The sequence below is a fragment of the Puma concolor genome, chromosome E1, assembly GCF_028749965.1.
Source record: "Puma concolor isolate L17-30 chromosome E1, mPumCon1.1.hap2, whole genome shotgun sequence".
NCBI classification, from domain to species: Eukaryota; Metazoa; Chordata; class Mammalia; order Carnivora; family Felidae; genus Puma; species Puma concolor.
Window position 1 is genome coordinate 10,392,135 of NC_141680.1, and position 25,997 is coordinate 10,418,131.

A 25,997-nucleotide genomic window follows, 5' to 3' on the forward strand; every position below is an offset into this window, starting at 1 on the left:
AAGTCTTAAATGGACAGACATCTCATGTGCATGTATTATAAGATGGCAATACTCCTCGAATTGATCTACAGATTCAACACAATCCCTATCAAAATCCCAGCTGCTCTTTTTGCAGAAATTGATAAGCTAACTCTTTAACTCGTATGGAAATGCAAGGGACTCGGAATAATCAAAACAATCTTGAAAAGAACCAAGTTGGAAGACTCATACTTCCAAATTTTCAAACTTACTACAAACTATAGCAATCAACACTGTGTGGTATTGACACAAGGAGAGACATAAGCAGGTCAATAACACAGAACTGAGAGTCCATAAAGGAACCGATGCATTTATGGAAGTTGATTTTTTTTTTTTTTTAATTTTTTTTTTTTTCAACGTTTATTTATTTTTGGGACAGAGAGAGACAGAGCATGAACGGGGGAGGGGCAGAGAGAGAGGGAGACACAGAATCGGAAACAGGCTCCAGGCTCTGAGCCATCAGCCCAGAGCCCGACGCGGGGCTCGAACTCACAGACCGCGAGATCGTGACCTGGCTGAAGTCGGACGCTTAACCGACTGCGCCACCCAGGCGCCCCTGGAAGTTGATTTTTGACAAGAACGCTGAGACCATTCAATTTGTCTTTTCAACAAATGATGCTGGGGCAACTGGATATCCATATACAGAAGAATGAAAGTAGATTCCTATCTCATACCACATACAAAAATTACCTCTAAAATGTAACAGGTAAAAATATAAAAATCTTAGAAGAAAACATTAAGTGTAAAACTTCATGACCCTGGATTGGCAATGTTTTCTCAGATATTAAATTTTTTTTTTTTTTTTTTTTAACGTTTATTTATTTTTTTGGGACAGAGAGAGACAGAGCATGAACGGGGGAGGGGCAGAGAGAGAGGGAGACACAGAATCGGAAACAGGCTCCAGGCTCTGAGCCATCAGCCCAGAGCCCGACGCGGGGCTCGAACTCACGGACCGCGAGATCGTGACCTGGCTGAAGTCGGACGCTTAACCGACTGCGCCACCCAGGCGCCCCATGTTTTCTCAGATATTAAACACAAGCAACAAACCAAAAAGTCTATAAATTAGACTTGATAAAAAAAAAAAAAAAAAAAAAAACCTTTTGTGCTTCAGAGGGCAGTGAAAATATAACCCACATAGTGGAAGAAAATGTTTGCAAATCATACATCTGATAAGGATCTATTATCCAGAATATATAAAGAACTCTTACAACTCAATAATAAAAGGACAAATAACTAAAAATGGGCAAAGGATTCAGACAGACATTTCTCCAAAGAGAATATAAAATATACAAATGGTGGGGCACCCGGGTGGCTCAGTCAGTTAAGAGTCTGACTTCGGTTCAGGTCATGATCTTGTAGTTCATGGGTTCGAGCCCCATATCGGGCTCTGCGCTGACAGCTCTCTCTCAAAAATAAATAAACATTAAAAAATTTTTATAAAAAAAAACACACACTTGGGGCACCTGGGTGGCTCAGTCGGTTGAGCATCCGACTTCGGCTCAGGTCATGATCTCATGGTTCATGAGTTCGAGCCCTGTGTCGGACTCTGCTGACAGCTCAGAGCCTGGAGCCTACTTCAGATTCTGTGTCTCCCTCTCTCTCTGCACCCACCCCACTCATGCTCTCTCTCTCTCAAAAATAAATAAATGTTAAAATAAATAAATAAATAAATAAACGTTAAAAAATTTTTTTAAATGGGGGTGCCTAGGTGGCTCAGTCAGTTAACAACCCAACTCTTAATTTTGGTTCACATCATGATCTCACAGTCTATGGGATCGAGCCCTCGGTCAGGCTCTGCTCTGACAGTGTGCAACCCTCCTGGGGTTCTCTCTCCCCCTCTCTCACTGTCCCTCCCTCACTTATGCACATGCATGCTCTCTGCCTCTCAAAATAAATAAGCCTTTTGAAAAATGACTGTTCTTGGCACTCCTGTTGAAGATCAGTAGGCTATATATGCATGAACTTAACGTCTCAGGTCTCTGTTCTATTCTATTGGTTTATACATCTGTCTTTATGTCAGTACCATGCTGTTTTGATTACTGTAGCTTTCTTATATATATATATTTAATTTTTTTAATGTTTATTTACTTTTGAGGGGGGGAGGGGCAGAAAGAGGGAGACACAGAATCCAAAACAGGCTCCAGGCTCTGAGCTGTCAGCACAGAGCCCAACATGGGGCTCAAACTCATGAACCACAGGATCATGACCTGAGCCAAAGTCGGACATCTAACTGATTGAGCCACCCAGGGTCCCTGTTTTTGTATATTTTTAAACCAGGAAGTGTGATGTCCCCAGCTTTGTTCTTCTTTCTCTGGATTGATTTGGCTATTCGTGTTTTCTTTGTGGTTCCATATGAATTTTAGAATTGTTTTTTCTATTTCTACAACAAATACCATTGGGATTCTAATAGGGTTTGAAATGAATCTGTAATGGGGAAAGGACAGTTTCTCCAGTAAATGGTGTTGAGAAAACTAGATAGCCACATGCAAAAGAATGAAACTGAACCCTTGTACCATAGATAAAATCAACTCAAAATGGGTTAAAGAATTAAACATAAGACCTGAAACTCTAACACGCCTAGAAAAAACAAGGCAAAAAACCTTCATGACATTGGTCTTGGTAATGATTTCATCAATATGACACTAAAGCCACAAGCAACAAACACAAAAATAATCACAACCACATCAAACTAAAAAGGCTTCTGCACAGCAAAGGGAAATAATCAACAAAGTAAAAAGGCAACCTATAGAATGGGAGAGAATATTTGCAAACCATAAATCTGATAAGGGGTTAATCTCCAAAATAGACAAGGAACTCCTACAACTCAATAGTGAAGAACAAAAACAGAAAACCTAATAACTGATTAAAAGATGGGCTAAGGACTTGAATAGACGTGTCTTCAAAGACACACAAATAGCCAACAGATATGTAAGAAAACGATCAACATCACTAATCATCAGGGAAACGTAAATCCTAATCTCAATGAGATATCTCACTTCACACCTGCTGTGATGGCTATTATAAAAAACATAAAAGGCAAGTGTTGGTGAGGATGTGGAAAAGTTGGAACTCTTGTACATTACTGGTGAGAACACAAAAATGGTTCTGCCGGTATGCAATAGTATATGGAGGTTCCTCAAAAATGAAAACTAGAACTACCATATGATCCAACAATTCCACGTCTGGGTATTTATCCAAAAGAACTGAAATCAGACTCTTTAAGACATACTAGTACTCTCGTGTTCATTGTGGCACTATTCACAATAGCGAAGATGTGGAAACAACCTGAATGTCCATTGGCAGATGAATGGATGAAGAAGATGTGAGATGCACACACACACACACACACACACACACACACACACACACACACACTGGAATCTTATTTAGCTTTCAAAAGAAGGAAATTCTGCAATATTTAACAAGCTGGATGAAACGTGAGGACATTCTGCTAAGTGAAATAAAGGAGTCACAGAAAGACAAAAACTGCATGATTCTCCTTACCTGAGGTATCTAGAACAGTCACATTTATAGAATCGAAGAGTGGAATGGTGGTTGCCAGGGGCCGGGGGAAAGGGGAAATGGGAAGTTACCAATCAATGAGCATAAAGTCTTAGCCAAGCAAGATGAATAAACTCTGGACGTCTGCTATACAATACTGTACCTATAGGCAACAACAATACTGTATACACTTAAAAATTTGCTAAGAGGTTAGATCTCATGTTAAATACTCTTATCACAATAAAATAAAATTCAAAAAATAAAATAAATTACAAAAAAGGGTTATCTCCGGTTTGTAGTGTTAACTTCCATTATGCTTTAAAGATTTTTCTACACTGGTTGCAATGAACACATAACAGGTTTACAATTTAAAAAATACTATTTAGGGGCGGGCGCCTGGGTGGCTCAGTCAGTTAAGCATCCAACTTTGGCTCAGGTCACGATCTCACATTTCGTGGATTCGAGCTCCACATTGGGCTTTCCCTGTCAGCACAGAGCCTCCTTCAGATCCTCTGTTCACCACCACCCCCCACCGCTCTCTCAAAAATAAATAAACAAAAAATTAAAAATAAATAAGTAATATTATTTAGGCATAAGAACTATTATCTATCACAAGAGCATTAGACTCTATTTGTGACTGATGGCTTATATTGCAGAAACTAAGCTCATTTGACGCAAAGAAGATTTGTGTGTGTGTGTGACCCAAAGACTTCTTTTTTGAGAGAGAAAAAGAGAGAGAGACCTCACGTGAGCAGGGGAGGGGGGCAGAAGGAGAGAGAATCCCAAGCAGGCTCCATGCTCTGCGTGAAGCCCAATGCAGGGCTCGATCCCACGACCCTGGGCTGAAATCAAGAGTTGGACGCTCAACCGACTGGGCCACCCAGGTGTTCTAAGACTTCCTTAATTGTAGAAATAATTAAACCCCGGATGAAACATCCTTTGCAAGGACTGAAATCTCTACTCCTGGACTGTCTAGGAAAGAACAGGGTCAGACGATGGGTTACAATGGCACACTGAGGAGTTCATTTGCACAGAGGCTGGGCAGTGTCAGGGTGGTCTAGCTCCAAGAGCTGGACGGAGGAGTCCGGACCAATGCTGAAGGAAACCTCTGTGCAGGCTGAGCTCCTAAGTGCCTCCGTGGGAAACCCGCCAGCTCTCTACAGAACAGAATTTCCTAAACCTTAGCCAAAAATTGAAGCCTAAAAATGCGCTGTTTTGCTCTTGCAAAATAAATTTATCAACTCTAAAAATAACTAGGACAAAGCCAAAAGATGAAAGCCACTCTGAATGGGTTTCAAACAGATGTGTGACAAATTTTTGCAAAGACTGTCAGGAGTCAGACCCTCAGGACTCTTGCATTAGCCGGGAGGTACCCAAGAGAATCTGTTATTATTATTTTTTAATGTTTATTTATTTCTGAGAAAGAGAGAGAGCATGAGTGAGGGAGGGGCAGAGAGAGAGAGGGACAGAGGATCCAAAGCAGGCTCTGTGCTGACAGCAGCAAACCCAACGCTGGGGCTCGGATTCATGAACCATGAGCTCACGACCCGAGCCGAAGCCAGAGGCTCAACCGACTGAGCCACCCAGGTGCCCCCAAGAGAATCTGTTATGATGCAGGGTGAAAGGACATGCTCCCAGGGCAAAGGTGGTGAAGATCTTCATGGGTCTCTAAGCTTCATCAGCAGCAGCAGGTCAGTGCTTATTACTGGAAAATGGGTATAAATAGCCAGTGTTTATCTGATGAGTCGGTAGATCGTAATGAACATGCTAGTCTACTAAATACAATCTGAAACGTGACATCTGCATGTAGTATAGAAATATATCGCACTTCTTTGTAAATATCTATAAAGCCTGACCATAAACACTCATTCTGACTAAGAGGAGCTTGACTTCTATGTTAACCTAACCATCTCTTTAGAGGACTTTTTAATTTCGTTCTAAAACATAGCATTTCACTGTGAGAAATTACACAGAGAGAAGTAATTACGGAGGGAGACACACTGCCCTGGGAAAGTGGTGGTTAGTGAAGTTGGCCTTCTTATGAGCCGCGAGGCAAGGTTCATCACATCCTTTCCAAGAGATCATAAAGGGGAGGCCCTTTCCGTAAACGCACAGTTGGGAACGAGAAGTTTGTTGGCTTACAAGTTACCATATGCTATGTTTTCTTTTTTTCATAGTTGTATGTTTTTTTGTTTATGTTTATTTACTGATTCCTTTTGAGAGAGAGAGAGAGGGCAAGAAGGAGAGGGGCAGAGAGAGAGAGGAAGAGAGAATCCCAAGCAGGCCCCACACTGTCAGCCTGGAGCCCCACGCAGGGCTCAAACTCCCGAACTGAGAGATGACGACCTAAGCCGAAGTTGGACACTTAACCAACTGGGCCACCAGGTGCCCCTGATACATTTTTGTTTGTTTGTTTGTTTGTTTGTTTGTTTTTTAAGAAAAGCCCTGCTGTAGGGGTGCCTATAGTCAGTCGGTTATGCTTTGACTCTCGGTTTCGGCTCAGGTCGTGATCTCACGGTTTCATGAGTTCCAGCCCTGAGCCTGCTTGGGATTCTCTCTCTCCTTCCCTCTCTCTCCACCCCTCCCCCGCTCATACTGGCTCTCTCTCTCTCAAAATGAACAAACTTAAATTAAAAAAATAAATTAAAGAAAATCCTTTAAAAACAAAACAAACAAACAAACAAAAAAAAAAACCAACACTGCTGTAGCACCGGGTTGATTCACATGCCTGAATCCTGAGACATCACATAGCCACGAGGTGAGTCTGGCTCCAGAGATGGACCTCCCCCCACACCCCCCATGGTCTTCCCTCCTCAGCACTGACCACCTTCTGCTTCTAGCGATACACCTGCCACCCACACTGCACTTCCCTCCTGAGCTGTGTGAAAATGCTGAGTGAGGCTATGCATATGTTTGAATTTGTTTAATTAGCCAGGAATAGGGAAGCAGCGACTCTTTTGGTTTCCAAGCAGATGTTAAACTAATTTTGGGAAAGAACAAGGGCCCCAGAGAGTCTGAAGAATGACTCAGCTTCAGTCCCTCACAAGTTCCGTGGCACCTGGGGACATGCCTCTCCGCGGACTCTCCTGCCATCAGGATTCCGAATCTGCAAGAGCCCTCCCAGACCTCCGGCTGCTCTTCCCCCAGTCCTCTCGCTACCACACTCCCTCCCAGCCTGGTCTGCTCCCCAGTCTCAGGTTCCCTTCCTCCCCTGCCAGACTCACATCGCCCCCACCCCCACCCATTCTGAGCCCCAAGATCCTTCCACCATGCTCCTCACCAGTCCCTGGATGCCTTTACTGCGGCCCTGCTCAGCCAGCCACCAGTCAGGGACTGCTATGTTCCCAGCCTGGGTCTCCCAAGGGAACTATAAAGACAGAACTCGCCTGAGGCCACGTGGCCCTTGGTATCTCCGAGCCACTGATGTGTTTCACTCTAACTGGCTTCTCGCGGAGCCTTCCAAAAAAGCATTTATTTTAAGAACATCTCGGTCAAGTTTAATTCAGAAAGGGAGGGTCATTAGCTTGACCGTGAGCACAGGTCAGGCACTATTCTCCAAGTCAGCCGTATCATTAACAAAGCTGATCTCTGATCTCCATCAGTCTGATTCCTGAACTATATTTGTGATGGCAGGGGTGGGGAAGAATGATGCCGACAATTCTTTTCCACACCCCCAGCGACACCCTTTGACCTCTGGTCCCACCTTCCTCTGTGTGCAGGAAGGGAAAACTAGATAGCCTTCCCTAAATCCACAGAAAGTGGAAGGAAGAAATGAATAGTTAGAAGCAGCAGTTAATGAAACGAAAACATTTTTTAGAATGGTCTTGAAGATTAAAAAAAACTAAAATTAAAAACAAGAAAGAGGACGTAATTACATACGTGGCTTTGTAAAACCAGGCGAAACAGATAATTTTCCAGGAAAACGCAGATTACCGAAATTAACTCAAGAAGAAACAAACAGTCCCATAGAAAAAGGGCAAAGGGTAAGAAAAGGCAATTCACAAAAGGAAAAATACTGTAAACATGAAAAGATGCTTAGCCTACCTAGCATCCAACAAACACAAACTAAAGCAATAACATATTTTTAAAAGTCCATTGCATGGATGAATACATTTGCAAGGGATAAGAGCGTTAGCAAAAATGTAGGAAATACACACTTGCACACAGTTGTGTGTGTGGCTCCTTGGATGCAGCTGGGAGTAGAGATTGTAAAGAGGGGCTTCTCATATTTTACTCTATTTCTATATTTGAATTTTCATAAAAATATGTTTTTTTGTATTATATCTGAAATTTTATTTTTTTAATTAATTAATTTATTTTTTTTTAAATTTTTTTTTCAACGTTTATTTTTTTATTTTTGGGACAGAGAGAGACAGAGCATGAACGGGGGAGGGTCAGAGAGAGAGGGAGACACAGAATCGGAAACAGGCTCCAGGCTCCGAGCCATCAGCCCAGAGCCTGATGCGGGGCTCGAACTCACGGACCGCGAGATCGTGACCTGGCTGAAGTCGGACGCTTAACCGACTGCGCCACCCAGGTGCCCCTAATTAATTTATTTTTTTAATGTTTGTTTATTTTTGAGAGAGGGAGGGAGAGCGAGCGAGTGGGGGAGGTGCAGTGAGAGACCGGGACAGAGGATCCAAAGCGGGCTCTGTGCTGACAGAAAATGGTAATTTGAAATAAGGCCATAGGTTGTAAAATACTTTATGGATCTGAAACATAGTAAGTAAGAAAAGGAGAAAGAGAAAAATAAGCAGCAAAGTGCAGACTGGATACGATATAGAAAACCACACGGGGCGCCTGGATGGCTCAGTCGGTTGAGCCTCCGACTTCGGCTCAGGTCATGATCTCCCAGTTCGTGAGTTCGAGCCCCACGTCGGGCTCTGTGCTGACAGCTCAGAGCCTGGAGCCTGCTTTGGACTCTGTGTCTCCCTCTCTCTCTGACCCTCCCCAACTCACTCTCTGTGTCTCTCAAAAAAATGAATAAACGTTAAAAAGAAAAAAAAAAAAAGACGAAAACCACACATGCGAAAATATTAGCTCCCTCAGGGCAAAAACTCTGTTCCATTCACTGCATATCTCTCTGACACAGCATGCCCAGCACAGAACACTTAGTAAATGCTTGTTGAGTGAATAAAAGAAAAATGGGACTAAAGAATATCAAAATGTACTCTGGGAATTTCAAGTTTAAAAGAAAGAAATGAAACAACTTTGTTCACATATATTTCAACAATTTGAAATGTAAAATTATTTTGGGGGTGCCTGGGTGGCTCAGTCGGTTGAGCATCCGACTTCGGCTCAGGTCATGATCTCACGGTTCATGAGTTCGAGCCCCACATCGGGCTCTGTGCTGACAGCTCAGAGCCTGGAGCCTGCTTTGGATTCGGTGTCCCCCACTCTGTCTCTGCCCCACCCCTGCTTGTGCTCTGTCTCTGTCTGTCTTTCAAAAATGAATAAACATAAAAAAATTTTTTTAATTATTTTTGCTGAAATCCTGTTATACTCAATATAACCATTAAGTTGGGATTTATGCTTGTACTGGTCATTTTCCTGCAGCTGACCTTCAATTAAAAGAATGTGGGGGCGTCTGGGTGGCCCAGTCAATTAACCTTCTGACTCTTGATTTCCGTTCAGATCATGATCTCAAGGTTTGTGAATTCGAGCCCTGAGTTGGGCTCTGTGCTGACAGCATGGAGCCTGCTTGGATTCTCTCACTCTCTGCCTCTTTCCCACACGTATGCATATTCCCTCTCTCTCTCTCTCTCAAAAATAAATAAACTTTTGGGGCGCCTGGGTGGCGCAGTCGGTTAAGCGTCCGACTTCAACCAGGTCACGATCTCGCGGTCCGGGAGTTCGAGCCCCGCGTCAGGCTCTGGGCTGATGGCTCAGAGCCTGGAGCCTGTTTCCGATTCTGTGTCTCCCTCTCTCTCTGCCCCTCCCCCGTTCATGCTCTGTCTCTCTCTGTCCCAAAAATAAATAAACGTTGAAAAAAAAAAAAAATTTTAAAAAATAAATAAACTTTTAAAAAAGTAAGGTTAAAAAAAAAGAATGTGCTTCATCTTGATTAGTCTGGTTACTGTATTTTCACGATGTTTTCGTAATATTCATGAGCTGGTATTTATATTTGTTAAAATTCACAGTTTTCACCTTTTTCTATTTTGTAGCATTATGTAAGTTCAGGAAAGTTAATAAAGCAAAGTGGCTCACTGAAATGTAAAAGTTGGGTTGAGAGTGATATAAATAGAACTCTTAACAATGATAAGGATCACGATCGAATGAACTCAAATGCAAGATAGAGAGATCTCTGCCCTCTGTGTCAAGTGGTATGCCATATAGGCTGTTAGAAAGGGGAAGCGCAGGGGCACCTGAGTGGCTCAGTCGGCCAGGCATCTATCTGCCTCTTGGTTTAGGCTCAGGTCATGACCTCATGGTTCCCACCTTGGGCTCTGTGTTGACAGTGCAAAGCCTGCTTGGGATTCTCTGTCTCCCTCTCTCCCTGCCCCTCCTGCTCTCTCTCGCTCTCTCTCTCTCAAAATAAATAAATAACCATTTTTAAAAAGGGAAGTGCAAATAAGAGGTATAACGGCAAAGACTGAAAAATTGGAATTTATTGGGCTATTCATCCATTTGCTCCTGAGGCTAGAGCACTTTATTGTTTTCGGGAAGCTGCTGGAACGGTAGCAGTAAACCATGTTGTGCCTTCCATGTCGCCATCGAAGTGCAATGGCCTCTTTGGTAAACCAACCAAGTTCTTCCTCAAGGGCAGAATAATGTACCTCAGTGCCAAACTGAATCATTCATCACCAAAGGAAAAGACTGAAACTACCAAGGCATCATTTAAAGTTGCACTCCTCAGACATAAAACACACGCAGACACACACTAAGGAAATGTTTTTGTTGTTGTTGTTGTTGTTGTTGTTGTTGTTGTTGTTGTTGTTGTTTTAAGAACAGCCCCAAGGTTAATGATACATGTTTTGGTCAGAAAGAAAACAGAACAAGATATTAGCAAAACTCCTCTATCAAATAACACACTGGACACCAAGGAATACCAATGGCAGGCCATACGGAAGAGGAATTGTGAGCTTGAGTGAGATCATTGTGAGCTGGAGTGAGATCTGAGGCAGATAATTTCAATTTACCATTGACTGAAACCTCTGAGCAGGGTATGAATCAGTACCTTTCATGTCTGAGGCTCATATTCGAGGGCTAAGGTCCTCGGTGGAGAAGGACCCAGGGACCTGCGCTGATGGAGGACCTGGTAGGAGTCCAGCCAGGAAGAAAAGGAGCTGTTACACACAGTGTAACTGAACACCAGTCTACACCACTGCTCTTTTTCTCGCAGGAGGGCTGCTGATCTGAATAATCTGATCTTCAGTTAGTACTGAAAAAAGGGATAAACATTTTGAATCAAACTACAGCCATGGCCAATCTGTCTTTTCAATGTGAGGTGGGACGCTGAGTACCAGGGTTTGTTTTCTACTCGAATATACAGGCTGTTAAGGGGAAAGGCACTCACATGGGCATTAGAAGTGAGGAACAATATAAAACTGTTTCTTCATGGCATCGAGAGTGCCGGTAAAGACCATTTCCGTGATCTCAAATGACTGGCTGACATCGTACATGTCAGAAATCAATATTTAGAGCAGCCTGAATCTTCGCCGAAATGTCACGATTTCTTTTGAACGCTCAGATGTTAGGGTAACTTGATAGGATCAAACTGCAATGCAAGTACCTAAGTCGCCATGAGTTTGACCTCCCCAGCAGTTGGCAGTTTTCATTACAAATTAAATAAATTTGGGGCACCTGGGTGGCTCAGTTGATTGAGCGTCTGACTTTAGCTCAGGCCATGATCTCACGGTTAGTGGGTTCCGGCCCCGCGTTGGGCTCTGTGCCGACAGCTCGGAGCCTGGAGCCTGCTTCAGATTCTAGGTCTCCCTCTCTCTCTGCCCCTCCCCCACTTGCTTTCCCTGTCTCTCTCAAAAATACATAAACATTAAAATAATTTTTTAAACAAATTAAATGAAATTTTCATATGTCGTTGCGTATTTGAAAATGACACTGAAATGTTGCAAAGCAATATAAACAAGCATTTTTGTGATGGCTGAACCCTCTCCTGCATGAGAGATAGGAGATAAAGCTGGAAAGCGAGACAGGGATCAGACCTCAAACAGCTTTGCCTGCACTGCTGAGGTGTTTGAACTTGGTAACCCTTAGTCTGTGAGGACAATTTAAGCAGAGACGCAAAACGATCAGAATCCCATTTTAGAATGACTGCTCTGATGGCAGTGTGGAGGACAAATACAAGGGAGTAGAGCCGGAAGCGAGGAACCTGTTAACAGGCAATTTTAACGGTTCAGACGAGAAATAATAAATCTAAGAGAGTGACAACAAAATTCAAAAGAGGCTGAATCAAAAGATACCTAAATGGAAATAACAGGACTTGATCACCAGTCGGATTAGGATTCGGATTCAGGGGAGGAAGAGGGAGTTTCCTGGTTTGGGCACAACTTGCTGAGATTTACCATGTGTACTACTTCTCTATCACTGCGTAACAAATTACCCACAGTTTAGCAGCTTAGAACAACCAATGTTTATTACCTCACAGTTTTTGTAGGTTAGGAATCTAGGAAGGGTTCAGCTGGGTTGTTCTAGTTCAAGGCCTCTCATGAGGTTGCAATCAAAATGTCAGCTGGGGCCACATCACCCGAAGGCTTGACTGGGGCTGGAGTTCCAAAGAGTTCACTCACATGCTTAGCAAGTAAGTGCTGGTTGTTGGCAGGAGAGGTCAGTTCCTTTCCAAGTGAACCCCCCTATAGGGCTGCTTAAACATCCTTCTCATGGCACTTGGGTTCCCCCAGACCAAGTGATCCAAGAAACAGAGAGCAAGGAGGAAGCCACGATATCCCTAATAACCCTGAAGTCTCAGACCACCATTTCTGCCTTATTTCATTCATGAGAAGAAGGTCACTAAGCCTAGCCCACATTCAAGGATAGGGGAAGTAAGCTCTGCCTCTTGAAAGGAAAGGTATAAAGAATGAGTGGATATATTTTAAAATCATCACATCTCATAAGTGGACAATGAGTTCAATTCATGCTGAATTGGAAATGCTTAAGACATTCAGTGGAAGTGTCCAGCAAGGGGATGAACATACCCCTACAGAGTCATTGTTCAATTTAGCAAGAATAAAATATAGTGGCACCTTGGCGGCTCAGTCGGTTGAGTATCTGACTCTTGATTTTGGTTCAGATCATGATCCCAGAGTTGTGGGGTCTTCTGTGTTGGGCTCCATGCTGAGCATGGAGTCTGTTTAAGATTCTCTCCCCACCCCCCACCCCCCACTCTCAAAAATAAAACTAACTTTAAAAATTTTTTTAAAGAATAAAGTTTATAGAGTGACAGAGTTAGAGGGTCACAGAATTAAGGAGAAAATGAAAGATAAAGGAAGCAGGGTCAGCCTAAGTTCACCATGAAGTCAACAGTTAGAGATCAGAGTAGGGGATTTTCGTGGGCAAAGGTGACAAAGGTCTTGGTAGAATCCCTTGTCCATTGACTTGGGCCAGAGGAAGGACCTCTTTACTTGAGAGAGAAAGAAAAGAGGAGAGAATGGGTGCTATCCAATGTGCTCCTGTCTCCAGGGAAAATAGATAAGCAACACACCATATGTTAGAAATATAGATGTGACCCCTTGAGGAACATATCTCAAATCAGTTTGTTATCCCAGCCTCCCTACCTTCTCGTGTTGTAGGAAGATCCCTGCTATGTCTCCCTGGCCTGTCGTAGGCTTGTCATTCCGACTTACCTGCTTTCCTCTTCCCGAACCTCTCATAAACCCTACTCCTCCCTGGGGATGGCATCTGATTGGGCTGCTTCTCAGACAAGTATGACTTCAGCTTGTCCTCAGAATCTCCCCTTTGAGAAGTACCCATCAGTAGCCCTGACGGACTTGGTATCTTGGAGCCCTGCCCTGCTCCCAGTCTGCGGCCTAGAAGGATCCCTGCCTGGATCCCTAGTGGTATGGATGAGATGTTAAAATGTCTTTGAATCGTAGTCGGTCATATTCCTCAGTGTGGAACAGGTGAAACTGTGCTAGCGCTCGTGTTTCCGAACTGGAACTCCACTTTAGCATCTAGATTCTTTGACGTAGTGCCTTCCAGCTCTACTAAAATTTGTCTTAAGATGATGTTAAACACAAATGTAGTTCCTTTTCTGCTTTTAATGACCTCAGCAAAATTCGACCAACAGTAGATGAACATTGAACCATGACAATTCATGGAAAGGAATGCGCGGATACCAGCAAGTCCCCATTTTAGCCATTACCATGGTAACAACGTGGTATTAGACACGGATGGTAATAGACACGTGGTAAGAGACAACGGATGGCTATTTAAAGGGGCCGTTCTTCGAAACGCCTTATTAGGCCCACGATATTAAAACTAATGAAATCATGGAGAAATTTCTTATTTTTGCAGTTTTAACGAAGAAGGTGTTAAGCTAGTAATACTTTAGCTACTATTTTTAAAGCAACGACTATAGGTCAAACACTTCTCTAGGATTTGTTGCTTCAGTTGTCACATTTGATTCTCAAAAAGCCACTGGAGGCCAGGTATTATTTTTTCTCCTCAGGGCAGCTGAGGAAACTAGGGATAGGAGAGGTCAGGTAATTTGCTCCAGCTCACACAACTGCCATGTAGAAAACCTGAGATTTGCGTGGGATCTCACCTAAGTCCAGGCCTTTTCCATTATCCCACATCACCCCTCTAATAAATGGTAACAAGTTGTAAGTATGATGACATTGGCCTCTTACTGGATATTGCCCGCAAGGTCATTCACTATCATACCACCCTGCTTTATTTTCTCCATAATAACTGATTACAACCTGGAATTTTATTATTTATTGCCTGTCTTCTCACTAGATCATAAACTCATTGAGAGCAGGTTCCTTGTCTCTTTCATTTCCCACTGGCCACCAATACCTAGAATTTTATCTAGCATAGAGCAGGTAATCAGAAAGTGTTTGTTGAATTAAAAAAATGAATGCGGGGCGCCTGGGTGGCGCAGTCGGTTAAGCATCCGACTTCAGCCAGGTCACGATCTCGCGGTCCGGGAGTTCGAGCCCCGCGTCAGGCTCTGGGCTGATGGCTCAGAGCCTGGAGCCTGTTTCCGATTCTGTGTCTCCCTCTCTCTCTGTCCCTCCCCCGTTCATGCTCTGTCTCTCTCTGTCCCAAAAATAAATAAACGTTGAAAAAAAAAATTAAAAAAAAAAAATGAATGAAAAAGTTCAAAGCAAGAAAAAGCACTAAAACAAATGCTTATATAAACATTATGTTTTTTTTTTAAAAAGAATTTGACAAGTTTAAGGCAGAATTTAAATTATGATTGCTTTAAAGAAATGCCCAACTGCTTATTTAGGAAATGCTGTGCTATATTTTCCCATGCACTATTTCAGTAAAGCAGTCAGCAAACCTGTAAGATCATAACAACAATAACATTTCTATAATTCTGAAATTGTGCTTATAAAGTTCCTCTTTACCAGCTCATGCATACATTAATCTAAAAATTAGTAGTAACTTTTTTTTTTCCTGAAGAATACCCACGGCCAGTTTAACTAAGGGAGGATAAAGCTTCCCATATGAGCTCGAGTTAGTGTCAACATATTCCAGAACAAAAAAAATCCTAATTTCCTCTGCCAATCCTGCAAATTTATTTCCTATATCACTGGGGGGCCAGAGTAAGAGAATGTAGAATGATCAACCAAAAGTAGAATGTAGAAGATCAACCCAAAGCACATAAATAAATGTGTGTCCTAACACTGAATTAGCAGAAGAATCACGTAAAACATCTTATTATGAAGATACTACTAAATTCATCAACATGATTTCTCTCTGAGGTAATTCTATTGAATTAGTATTAAAAAAAATTGTAGGCCTAAATTTTTAAAAGTTTGATACTAGTACATGAATAGACAAAGAGATCAACAGAATCGACAAACCATGAATTAGGCCCAACTACATATGATTTTAATTTAATATATGAATAAATATATTCATATATATTTAATGAACTTAATATATGATAAAGGAATATACATATATTTAATATATGATAAGGAATTTAATATATGATAAAACTGATATTCCACAGGAAAGGATGAATGTATTCAATAAACAGTATGAGACATTTGGACAGGCATCTGGAAAAAACAGAGTTGGGCACCCTACTTTACTCTTTATACCAAAAATGATTCCAGCAATACCAAATATTTTAAAGAAAAAAACTAAAATAATTAGCAGAAGAAAATGCAAGAGAATCTTTAAAGTCATAATATGGAAGATCTTTTAATTTATAATATGAAAACTCAGAAGCTATTAAAAAATCAACTACATACAAGCCAAATACCTAAAACATGACAGAAACACAGTTAAACAAACACCACTGAATGAACTGAGAAAAAACCAGTTGACTCATATCCAGATAAAGAGTAAATTTTCCTATACACAAGGGTACCTTAAAACCCAAGAAGAAAACCACCAATAATCCAAAATAGAAATGTGCAAAAGTAATGAACAGACAGTTCACAGAAAATACAAATGGCTCATCGACACATAAAATTCTCTATCTCACTTTTAATAAAAGAAATGCAAATTAAAACTATAAACATATTTTACCTATCAGCATGGCAAAAATTTGAAACGTTTGTTACACATCACTGTGTTGGTGACTGTGTGAGAAAATTGACACTTTCACTTTTAGTTAATAGGATGTGTATTGATAACATCTATGGAGGGCAATAGAGCAATATTCATGAAATTGACAAATGCATATGTCCTATGACAAGGCAATTCCACTCTAGAAATATATTCTACAGATTTATTCTTTTTGGGGCTGAGACCTGGGGAACAGGGAACAGAGGCAGAAAGGAGATGTCTTTTCACCTATATCTCCTTTTGAACATGTTGAATTTTATATATGGTTCTGTTACTTTTTCACAAAATGAAAATTTCAAGCTGTGTTCTTTTTTTTTTCTTTTTAAAGTCACGTTTACTTTCCCCTTCGGTTAAAGCCAAAATAGAGAAGGAAATTAACCTATGAAGGAAGTAGAGAATGGCCTCCCCCCTGGGTAACAGATACAAAGACTATCTTCCAGAGACAAGAATTCACTGAACAAAATTGAGGAAGGATTACAAGAATTGATACTTCTCTAGATCTTGAGCAAGTTAGAGATTTCTCTGAACTGAGTGAGAGGCAGAAGCAAGGACTATCCTCCTGAGGTCCCTGCTCCCCCCACCTGAGGAAAGATACGGTGGAAATGAGGCATCACAGGAGAGCTCATAAGACAATAGTAGGAGATGAAAAGGACATAAATAGAGGAAAATGGTTAACACCGTCACATTATGAACAAATGTTCCATGAGGAAGAGCAAGAAGTGAAACCAAATGCTAAAAAAGTCAGTGAAATTAAAAAAAAAAAAAAGTCAGTGAAATAGAAGACTCATTTGAGGAAATGGAATAGAAGAAAACAAGGATGAAAGTGGTTAGAAAGGTGCTAAATATGGAAGATAAAGATGTGACATCCACATAATTGCTAATTCTGAATTAAATACTTTTCAATCCACGAGCTGAAAAATCAGGAAGAGTGCAATCAAAACAGGACATATCCTAACAAAGTTAAAGGGTGCTTAAGGGCAAAGAAATAACTGCCAACAATGAAGCAGAAGCAACAGATTACCCCTAATCGGGAGGCAAGTTAGACTCTGCGATTTCCTCCAGTCTTCTCCACAACGTTAGATGACAGAAGACAAAGGAGCAATGCCAGCGGAGTGTTGAATGAAAGAAGGGATTCAAGAATTCTTTCCTTAATTAAAAAAAAAAAAAAACCTAGACGTAAATAATGTGCTCATTAAGGGAAAATTCACTGCGTGAAACCACACTGGTCCCATCTAGCGACACATGGTATTCTTGCAAGAAGCCAACTCATCTCTTCTTTCCGCTGATGTCCCCCACAGTCCCCTCTCAACATGGCAGACACAGTGACCATGTACCACCTTCAACAGACCCCTCCAGTGGCTCCCCATCTCATTCAGGGTGAAGTGCAGTCTGTGCACTGGTCTACAAGGCGCCCACACACGCCCTCCTGACCCCTGTGACCATGTCTCCTACCCTGCACTGGAGTTCCCAGCCTCCTTGCTACCCCCAAACATCAGGAATGCTCTTCCTCAAGGCCTTTGCTCCAGGTGCTTCCCCCACCAGCATGATTTAACTAATTCCCTTTCCTATTCCAGGGCTTCGCTCAGATGTCACCTCTCAGTAGGACCCTTCATGGCCACTCTTTTGAAAATTCTAACCTATCTCTCCTGGCACGCTGGACCTTACTTACACTATTCTGTTTTTATCTCCATGTTCAGCACTTGTTCCCTTCTAACGTGCTATCTCATTTCCTCATTTATCAGGCTCATTGTTTGCGGCCCCCAATTGTACATACGTTCCAGGGGCCAGGAATTTCTGTCTGTTTTTTTCACTTGTATATCCAAGCACCTAGAACATGTGGTTGGGGGCATTCAATATCAACAAAATTAGTGGTAGCACTGAACCAGTTGAGCACAGTTATATCTAAATATAACTAAGTCTATCAGCTGTAGCAACTCCTTTCTAGATATGCCTCCTGAGGCAAGGGAAACAAAAGTAAAAATGAACTATTGAAACTACGTCAAAGTAAAATCTTCTGCACACCGAAGGAAACAATCTAAACAAACTAAAAGCCAACCTAAAGAACGGGAAAAGATATTTGCTAATGACGTGTCTGGTAAAGAATTAGTTTCTAAAATATATAAAGAACTTATAAAGCTCAACACCCAAAAAATAAATAACCCAAATAAAAAGCGGGCAGAGGACACGAACAGACATTTCTCCAAAGAAGACATACAGATGGCCAACAAACACATAAAAAGATACTCAACATCAGGGAAATGTAAATCAAAACTACAATGAGATATCACACCTGTCAGAATGGCTAATATCAACAACACAAGAAACAACAGGTGTTGGCAAGGATGTGGAGAAAGGGGAACCCTTTTGCACTGTTGGTGGGCAAACTGATGCGGCCGCTCTGAAGAACAGTATGGAGGTTCCTCAAAAAGTTAAAAATAGAATTATCCGGGGCGCCTGAGTGGCGCAGTCGGTTAAGCGTCCGACTTCAGCCAGGTCACGATCTCGCGGTCCGTGAGTTCGAGCCCCGCGTCAGGCTCTGGGCTGATGGCTCAGAGCCTGGAGCCTGTTTCCGATTCTGAGTCTCCCTCTCTCTCTGCCCCTCTCCCGTTCATGCTCTGTCTCTCTCTGTCCCAAAAATAAATAAACGTTGAAAAAAAAAAATAGAATTATCCTATAATCCAGCAATTGCACTACCCGGTATTTACCCAAAGAATACAAAAAGATGAATTCAAAGGGATACATGCACCCCAATGTTTATAGCTGCAGCACCTACAAAAGCCAAATTAGGGAACCAGCCCAAGTGTCTAATGGCTAATGAATGGATAAAGAAGTTGTGGGATATATGTGTATGGGCACACACACACACACACACACACACACTGGAATATGACTCAGCTATAAAAAAGAATGAAATCTTGCATTTGCAATGATATGGATGGAGCTAGAGAGTATAATGCTAAGTGAGAAAGTCAGTCAGAATACCATACGATTTCACTCATATGTGAAATTTAATATGGGAATCTCAGAAACAAAACAAATCAGCAAAGGAGGAGGGAGGGAGAGGCAAACCAAGAAACACTCTTAACTATAGAGAAAAATGTGATGGATATGAGAGGGGAGGTGGGTGGGGAGATGTGTTAAATAGGTGATGGGGATTAAGGAATGCACCTGTCATGATGAGCACAGGGTGACGTATGGAAGTGCTGAATCACTATATTGTACACCTGAAACTAATATTATACTGCATATTAGCTAACTGGAATTTAAATAAAAACATACATATATATTATGATTATATATATTATGGTTATTAGACTTAATCATATACTTATACATATGATTAAGTCTAATAACCTCTATTAACTATGGCTACAAAACTGAATACAATTTTAAGAAGTCTAGAAAGAAAAGGGAACAATGTAAAATAATATTAACTCGACAATAATAACAAGAATTCCCAAAGGGTCACAAATACTGAAGAGTAAGGAGAGTGCCAATTATTTTATTATTTTTTTCAGAAAGGCATATTGAAAAATTGTTCCTCAAGGTGAAAAACTGAGAAAGGTGTTTGAAGCATATCGTTTAAAGGTAAAAAGGTAACAAACAGAAGAATTATAAACATATAAGTATATCTTCCAATTAAGAGAGGGGAGGAAGAGAAAAACTGGATCACGTAGCATGAGATATAAATCAGCTTCTAACTGAAAATGAGTAAGAGTTATTTTGCTTCACTCTCCTCTCCTGTGACCATCAACCCAAGTCATAGGGAAGAAAGGCATCATCTCAGATAAAGCAGGAAAATCACCATGGTCCTAAACCACAAACTATGAACATGTGTCCCCAGTTCTGCCTGGATGGAGCTGAGGGACCATGCTCAGAGTTGAGATGTGCCAACTTAGACATCCTGCAGGATACTGATGACCCTGGAAGGTGGGGTCACCATCTCAAAAGCATCTGTGCCCACTGTTACAGTCACCATATCAGAGCAATGCACCAGAGTGGGAGGGGAGAGAATACAGCCCTAGGAAGCTTGGTCCATCCCAACAACCATGGGGAACTGGAGGGAGACTAAGAAAGAAACCATGGCAACCAGCTGCTGTCGCTGTCTGCAGCCCTCTGAACTCAAATCTAATGAAGGAAAGCTCCCTTCCAGGACACAGGCCCACACTGAGGGAGTACACTCCAGGCCAGGCATGACAAGGATATTAGGGACAAAGGAAAAGAGAAGATCCAGGTAAAAGTAGAGGAGGAAAACATAACCTGTACATCTCACTAAAGCCCAAGGCCATGGACCTGAATACCTGGTGAGAACAAGAGGAGAGAGAACTCAGGAGGCTCAAAGCTGGGAAAGTTATCCTGCCCCACTGCTTCCATCTGGCCTGAGAGCAACAGAAAGGATACATGGTCAATCCCACACTAGGGTATGATAGGAAAAAAAGAAAATATTGAGCAGACCAACACCCCTACAGAGAGTGAAGGCATGTTAGAGAGACAGGCTCATGAAACAGAAGAAAACCAGAACAGCATTTCTGAACAAACAGAATGACATGAAGTTATATATTGAAAATGTCCACTGTGGAGAGAGCCAAAGCATAAGAGACTGTTAAAAGCTGAGAACAAACTGAGGGTTGATGGGGGGTGGGAGGGAGGGGAGGGTGGGTGATGGGTATTGAGGAGGGTACCTTTTGGGATGAGCATTGGGTGTTGTATGGAAACCAATTTGACAATAAATTTCATATATTAAAAAAAAAAAAAAAAAAAGAAAATGTCCACTGTGTACCCAGAAAAGTCAATGCAGAATGGCCAAGAGAGATATATATTTTTTTTAATTTTAGGAGAGCACAAGTCAGGGGAGGGGCAGAGGGAGACAGAAAGAATCTTTTTTTTTTCAATATATGAAGTTTATTGTCAAATTGGTTTCCATACAACACCCAGTGCTCATCCCAAAAGGTGCCCTCCTCAATACCCATCACCCACCCACCCCTCCCTCCCACCCCCCATCAACCCTCAGTTTGTTCTCAGTTTTTAAGAGTCTCTTATGCTTTGGCTCTCTTCCACTCTAACCTCTTTTTCTTTTTTTCCTTCCCCTCTCCCATGGGTTTCTGTTAAGTTTCTCAGGATCCACATAAGAGTGAAAACATATGGTATCTGTCTTTCGAGACAGAGAGAGAATCTTAAGCAGGCTCCACACTCAGTGTGGATCCAGACGTGGGCTCAATCCACGACCCTGGGATCATGACCTGAGTCAAAATCAAGAGTCGACGCCCAACCAACTGAGCCACCCAGGCACCCCTAAGCATTTTTTTTAAGTCCTTTGAGAATCCAGGCAAAATAACCAAGTCACTTACAAGGGGGAAAATTGTCATCAGACTTTGATAGCAGGCAGCAGAGTAACATACTGAAGATACTCATGGAGGAAAACATAAACCAAGGATTTTATAATCAACCAAACAGACTCTCAAGAATAAAGATCATAGATGAACAGTTTTGAACATGGAAGAACTCAGGAAAAACTATATTGAGGAATCTTCTAGACAACAAGTATTAACCAAGCCAACTATCCAGAGAGGTTTCATCATAAGAACTGGCAGTAAGCATTAAATATATATTTACCCAGAAAACTACTGCAAAATGATTAGTAAAGGCAAACAGTTGAATAAGAAATGATTATATATTATGACAATGTAGATTCAGTATATCTATCAAAAAGTACTAGATAAAAATCTAAACCCATAGAATGGAAAATACCTTTCCAAACATGGTATAAACTCCAAAGCCACAAGAAACAGTTTATAATTTTACTACGTAAAAATCTTTAAACTTTTATATGGTCAAAAACACCATAAACAAATTCAAAAGACAAGCAACAAACCACACAAAAATACGCACAACAGTCCTAGTATCACATTGAAGTGTAAAGGGCTCAATAATGAGTTAAAAAATAAGAAAAACAATACAACATAGGAGTGCCTGGGTGGCTCAGTTGGTTAAGCGGCTGACTTCAGTTCAGCTCGTGATCTCACGGTTCATGAGTTCAAGCCCCGCATCCGTCAGCGCAGAGCCTGCTTCAGACCCTCTCTCTCCCTCTCTCTCTGCCCCTCCCCCCCCACAATAAAAATTTAACAAAAACACAAAAAAAAAACTTTTTAAAAAACACACAATATAAATTATTATAAATCTATGTGAGGGGTGCATGAGTGACTCAGTTGGTTAAGCAGTGGCCTCTTGATTTTGGCTCAGGTCATGATCTCGTGGTTTGTGAGATGAAGCCTCACACTGGATTCCACACTGACAGTGTGTGGAGGCTGCTTCTGATTCTCTCTCTCTCTCTCTCTCTCTCTCCCTCTGACCCTCCCCCTCACACTCGCTGTCTCTCAAAATAAATAAACTTTAAAATAGATAGATTGATAGATACATATGAAAGGGTTTTCACACTGATTAATAATTTTAAAATACACAGTAAAATAATGACCTTTATTTGCTGTATTTGTCAGGCTGGCAAACATTGATAATAACAAGTGTCAACAAGGGTATGGGGAAATATTTATCACTTAATGGGTATACATTATGTGTAAGGAATTATATTGGATACAAATATAATAATATAATAACAGAGATACAAATATAATACAAAAACAATGTTCCTGTCCACAAAGAACTTATATTTTTAGGGCGTGAATAAGGGGAGAGAGGGAAAATTTTTAAACCAGTATGTAATCATTTAAATGCAATTCTGGTGTGCTACAGAGGAGACCTATAGGGCGCTTAGAGAGTGTAGAGGAAGAACGCGATATAATTTGGGCAGAGGTATTCTCAGCCACTGTAAATTGATCACCTTTTTAGGAAAATTGGCAAAATCTTCAATATCCACAATGTTCGTCTCAGTAACTCTACTCCTAAATAGCAAGTCTATCCAAATACATAACTGGGCATATACATACACAAAGTGATGCTTACTGCAGTATTGTTTATAATTAAAAAAATAATTCAAATCTTAATCAGTAGGATATTGGCTAAAGGGGGGTATATCTAACCATCAAAAAGAATTCAACCATCACAAAGAATGACACACCACCAAAAAAGAATAAGATACCTAGGAATAAACCTAACTAAAGAGGTGAAAGGCCTGTACTCTGAAAACTATAAAACACTGATTGATGAAAGAAATTGAAGATGACACAAACGAATGGAAAGACATTCCATGCTCATGGATTAGAAGAACAAATACTGCCAAAATGTCTACACTACCCAAAGGAATCTACGCATTTAATGCCATCTCTATCAAAAGGCCAACAGCATTTTTCATAGAACGAGAACAAACAATCCTAAAATGTGTATGGAACCACAGAAGACGCCGAATAGCCAAAGCAATCTTGAAAAAGGAAAGCAAAGCTGGAGGCATCAATTTTGGACTTCAAGTTATATTACAAAACTGTAGTAATCAAAACAGCATGGTACTGGCACAAAAGCAGACACCTAGATCCATAAAACAGAATAGCAAAATCTAGAAACAAACCCACAATTATATGTTCAATTAATCTTTGACAAAGCAAGAAATACTATCCAATGGGAAAAAGACAGTCTCTTCAACAAATGGTGTTGGGACAACTGGACAGCAACATGCAAAAAAATAAAACTGGATCACTTTCTTACACCATACACAAAAATAAATTCAAAATGGATTAAAGACCTAAATGTGAGACCTGCAACCATAAAAATCCTAGAAGAGAGAATAGGCAGTAATTTCTCTGACATTGGCCATAGCCACTTTTTTCTAGATAGGTTCCCTGAGGCAAGGGAAACAAAAGCAAAAATCACCTATTGGGACTACATCAAAATAAAAAGCTTCTGCACAGCAAAGGAAACAATCAACAAAACTAAAAGGCAACCTATGGAATGAGAGAAAGTATTTGTAAATGACATACCTGAATAAGAGTTAGTACCCAAAATATATAAAGAACTTTAAAACTTAGTACCAAAAACCCCCAAATAATCCAATTTAAAGATGGGCAGAATTAATAGAACATTGTATGTTAACTAACTGGAAATAAAATAAAAACTTAAAAAAAAATGGGCAGAAGACATGAACAGACAATTCTCCAAAGAAGACATCCAGATGGCCAACAGACACATGAAAAGACGTTCACCATCACTTACCGTCAGGGAAATGCAAATCAAAAACTACAATGAGATGTCACTTCACACCTGTCAAAATGGCCCAAATCAACAACACAGGGAACAACAGGTGTTGGCGAGGATGCGGAGAAAGGGGAACCCTCTTGCACTGTTGGTGGGAATGCAAACTTGTGCAGCCACTCTGAAGAACAGTATAGAGGTTCCTCAATTGCACTATAGGTATATACCCAAAGAACACAAAAACATTTTTCAGTAATTCAAAGGGATACATGCACCCTTTGTTTATAGCAGCATTATCAACAATAGGCAAATTATGGTAACAGCCCAAATATCTGTCAACAGATGAATGGGTATATATAGAGAGAGAATAGAATATTACTCAGCCATACAAAAAGAATGAAATCTTGCCATTTGCAGTGACATGGATGGAGCTAGAGAGTACTATGCTAAGCAATAAGTTAGTCAGAGAAAGACAAATACCATATGATTTCACTCATGTTCAAAAAAGCACTTGTCATGGAATACCTCTAACTTTGCCAAGAGTAAAGGAATAAAGTTTTCTTCCTAATCATAAAACACACACACACACACACACACACACACCCTTTACTTAATAAATACGTTTAATATTTTAGTCTTTCCTTTTAGCTTCTGTTCTTTACACTCAAAATGCAGGTTATAAATAAACCCACTTTATATGTGCCTCCTGCCAAAACCCACTTAAAGGAGAATGAACAAACTCTGACCTTGCAGTCCCATTATTATTACAGTCTAAAAGCTAGACTCAGGCTGCAGCCACCCTTTCATTTGGAACGCTTGTTAAAATGCCATGCTACAACTCCTCTGAATGAAAACAAACCCTAGAATATGACGTTAGGCTTCCTTTGTTACTACTTATAATGACTAAGTTCTGTGCCTTTATAATACAGATTTCATTTAATTACTACATATCAAAGGATTTTATATGGTTTTTCTCATTACATCTTAATTCATTTTGTTTAGGATACTGTCACACATTCTTTTCCAGGTAAAAATGAGGAAAAGAAATTGAGCGACTGGCTTAAAACGAAGCAATTGGGCAGGAGTGCCACTCAGCAAAAGAAAACCCTTAGGTCTCCTATGTAGAGGCTGAATCCTGGTTAGTTGTACACTACCCATCTGTAGTGTGAGATGTAAAGCTTGGACAGTCACCTTCAACAGTCATTCACAGTGAGTCATGTCCCACTGCCTTACTATTACCTAACAAAACAGCCTCAGATCTTGTTGTAGCCTTTTTAGTATTCGGAAGCCAATAAAACACTTACCATTCAGCAAGACAAACAAGTTCTGAAACATTTAATAATTTGCCCACAGCCAATGAACATTTCCACTGCAAAGCTTCTTTCCAGATCCTTTACTATTTCTCTACAGAGTTAGAAAATTAGAAAAATATTAGAGTTATAAAATGAATAGTTTATGAGTTCAGTTAGCACAGTTTAAGTCCAAATATTTATTAAGTGCCTCTTCTGCTCTAGAAACTATGCTAACCACTGTGAATATAAAAATGGAAAAGATACTAGCTTGGCCCCCAAGAAGTCCCGTCCTGTAGGGGAGACACAGCTCACAAATTACTATCATACTAAACTCTACCTCCTTAA

The 25,997-nt window shown here is 40.8% G+C and overlaps 1 protein-coding gene across 4 annotated transcripts in view; it reads right to left on the reverse strand.

Moving 5' to 3' along the window:
- Positions 1-25,997, reverse strand: part of SPECC1 (sperm antigen with calponin homology and coiled-coil domains 1) — a 288,182-nt gene that overhangs the window by 233,499 nt on the left and 28,686 nt on the right. The window contains exon 1 of one of the 4 annotated variants that reach the window (XM_086686135.1): positions 25,665-25,772. The exons of the other annotated variants lie outside the window; for them this stretch is intronic. Coding sequence (XP_086542261.1) covers positions 25,665-25,667 — 3 coding nt within the window. The 5' untranslated portion in view covers positions 25,668-25,772. Of the gene's footprint in view, positions 1-25,664; positions 25,773-25,997 lie in introns of those variants that run through there. 4 annotated transcript variants of the gene reach the window in all.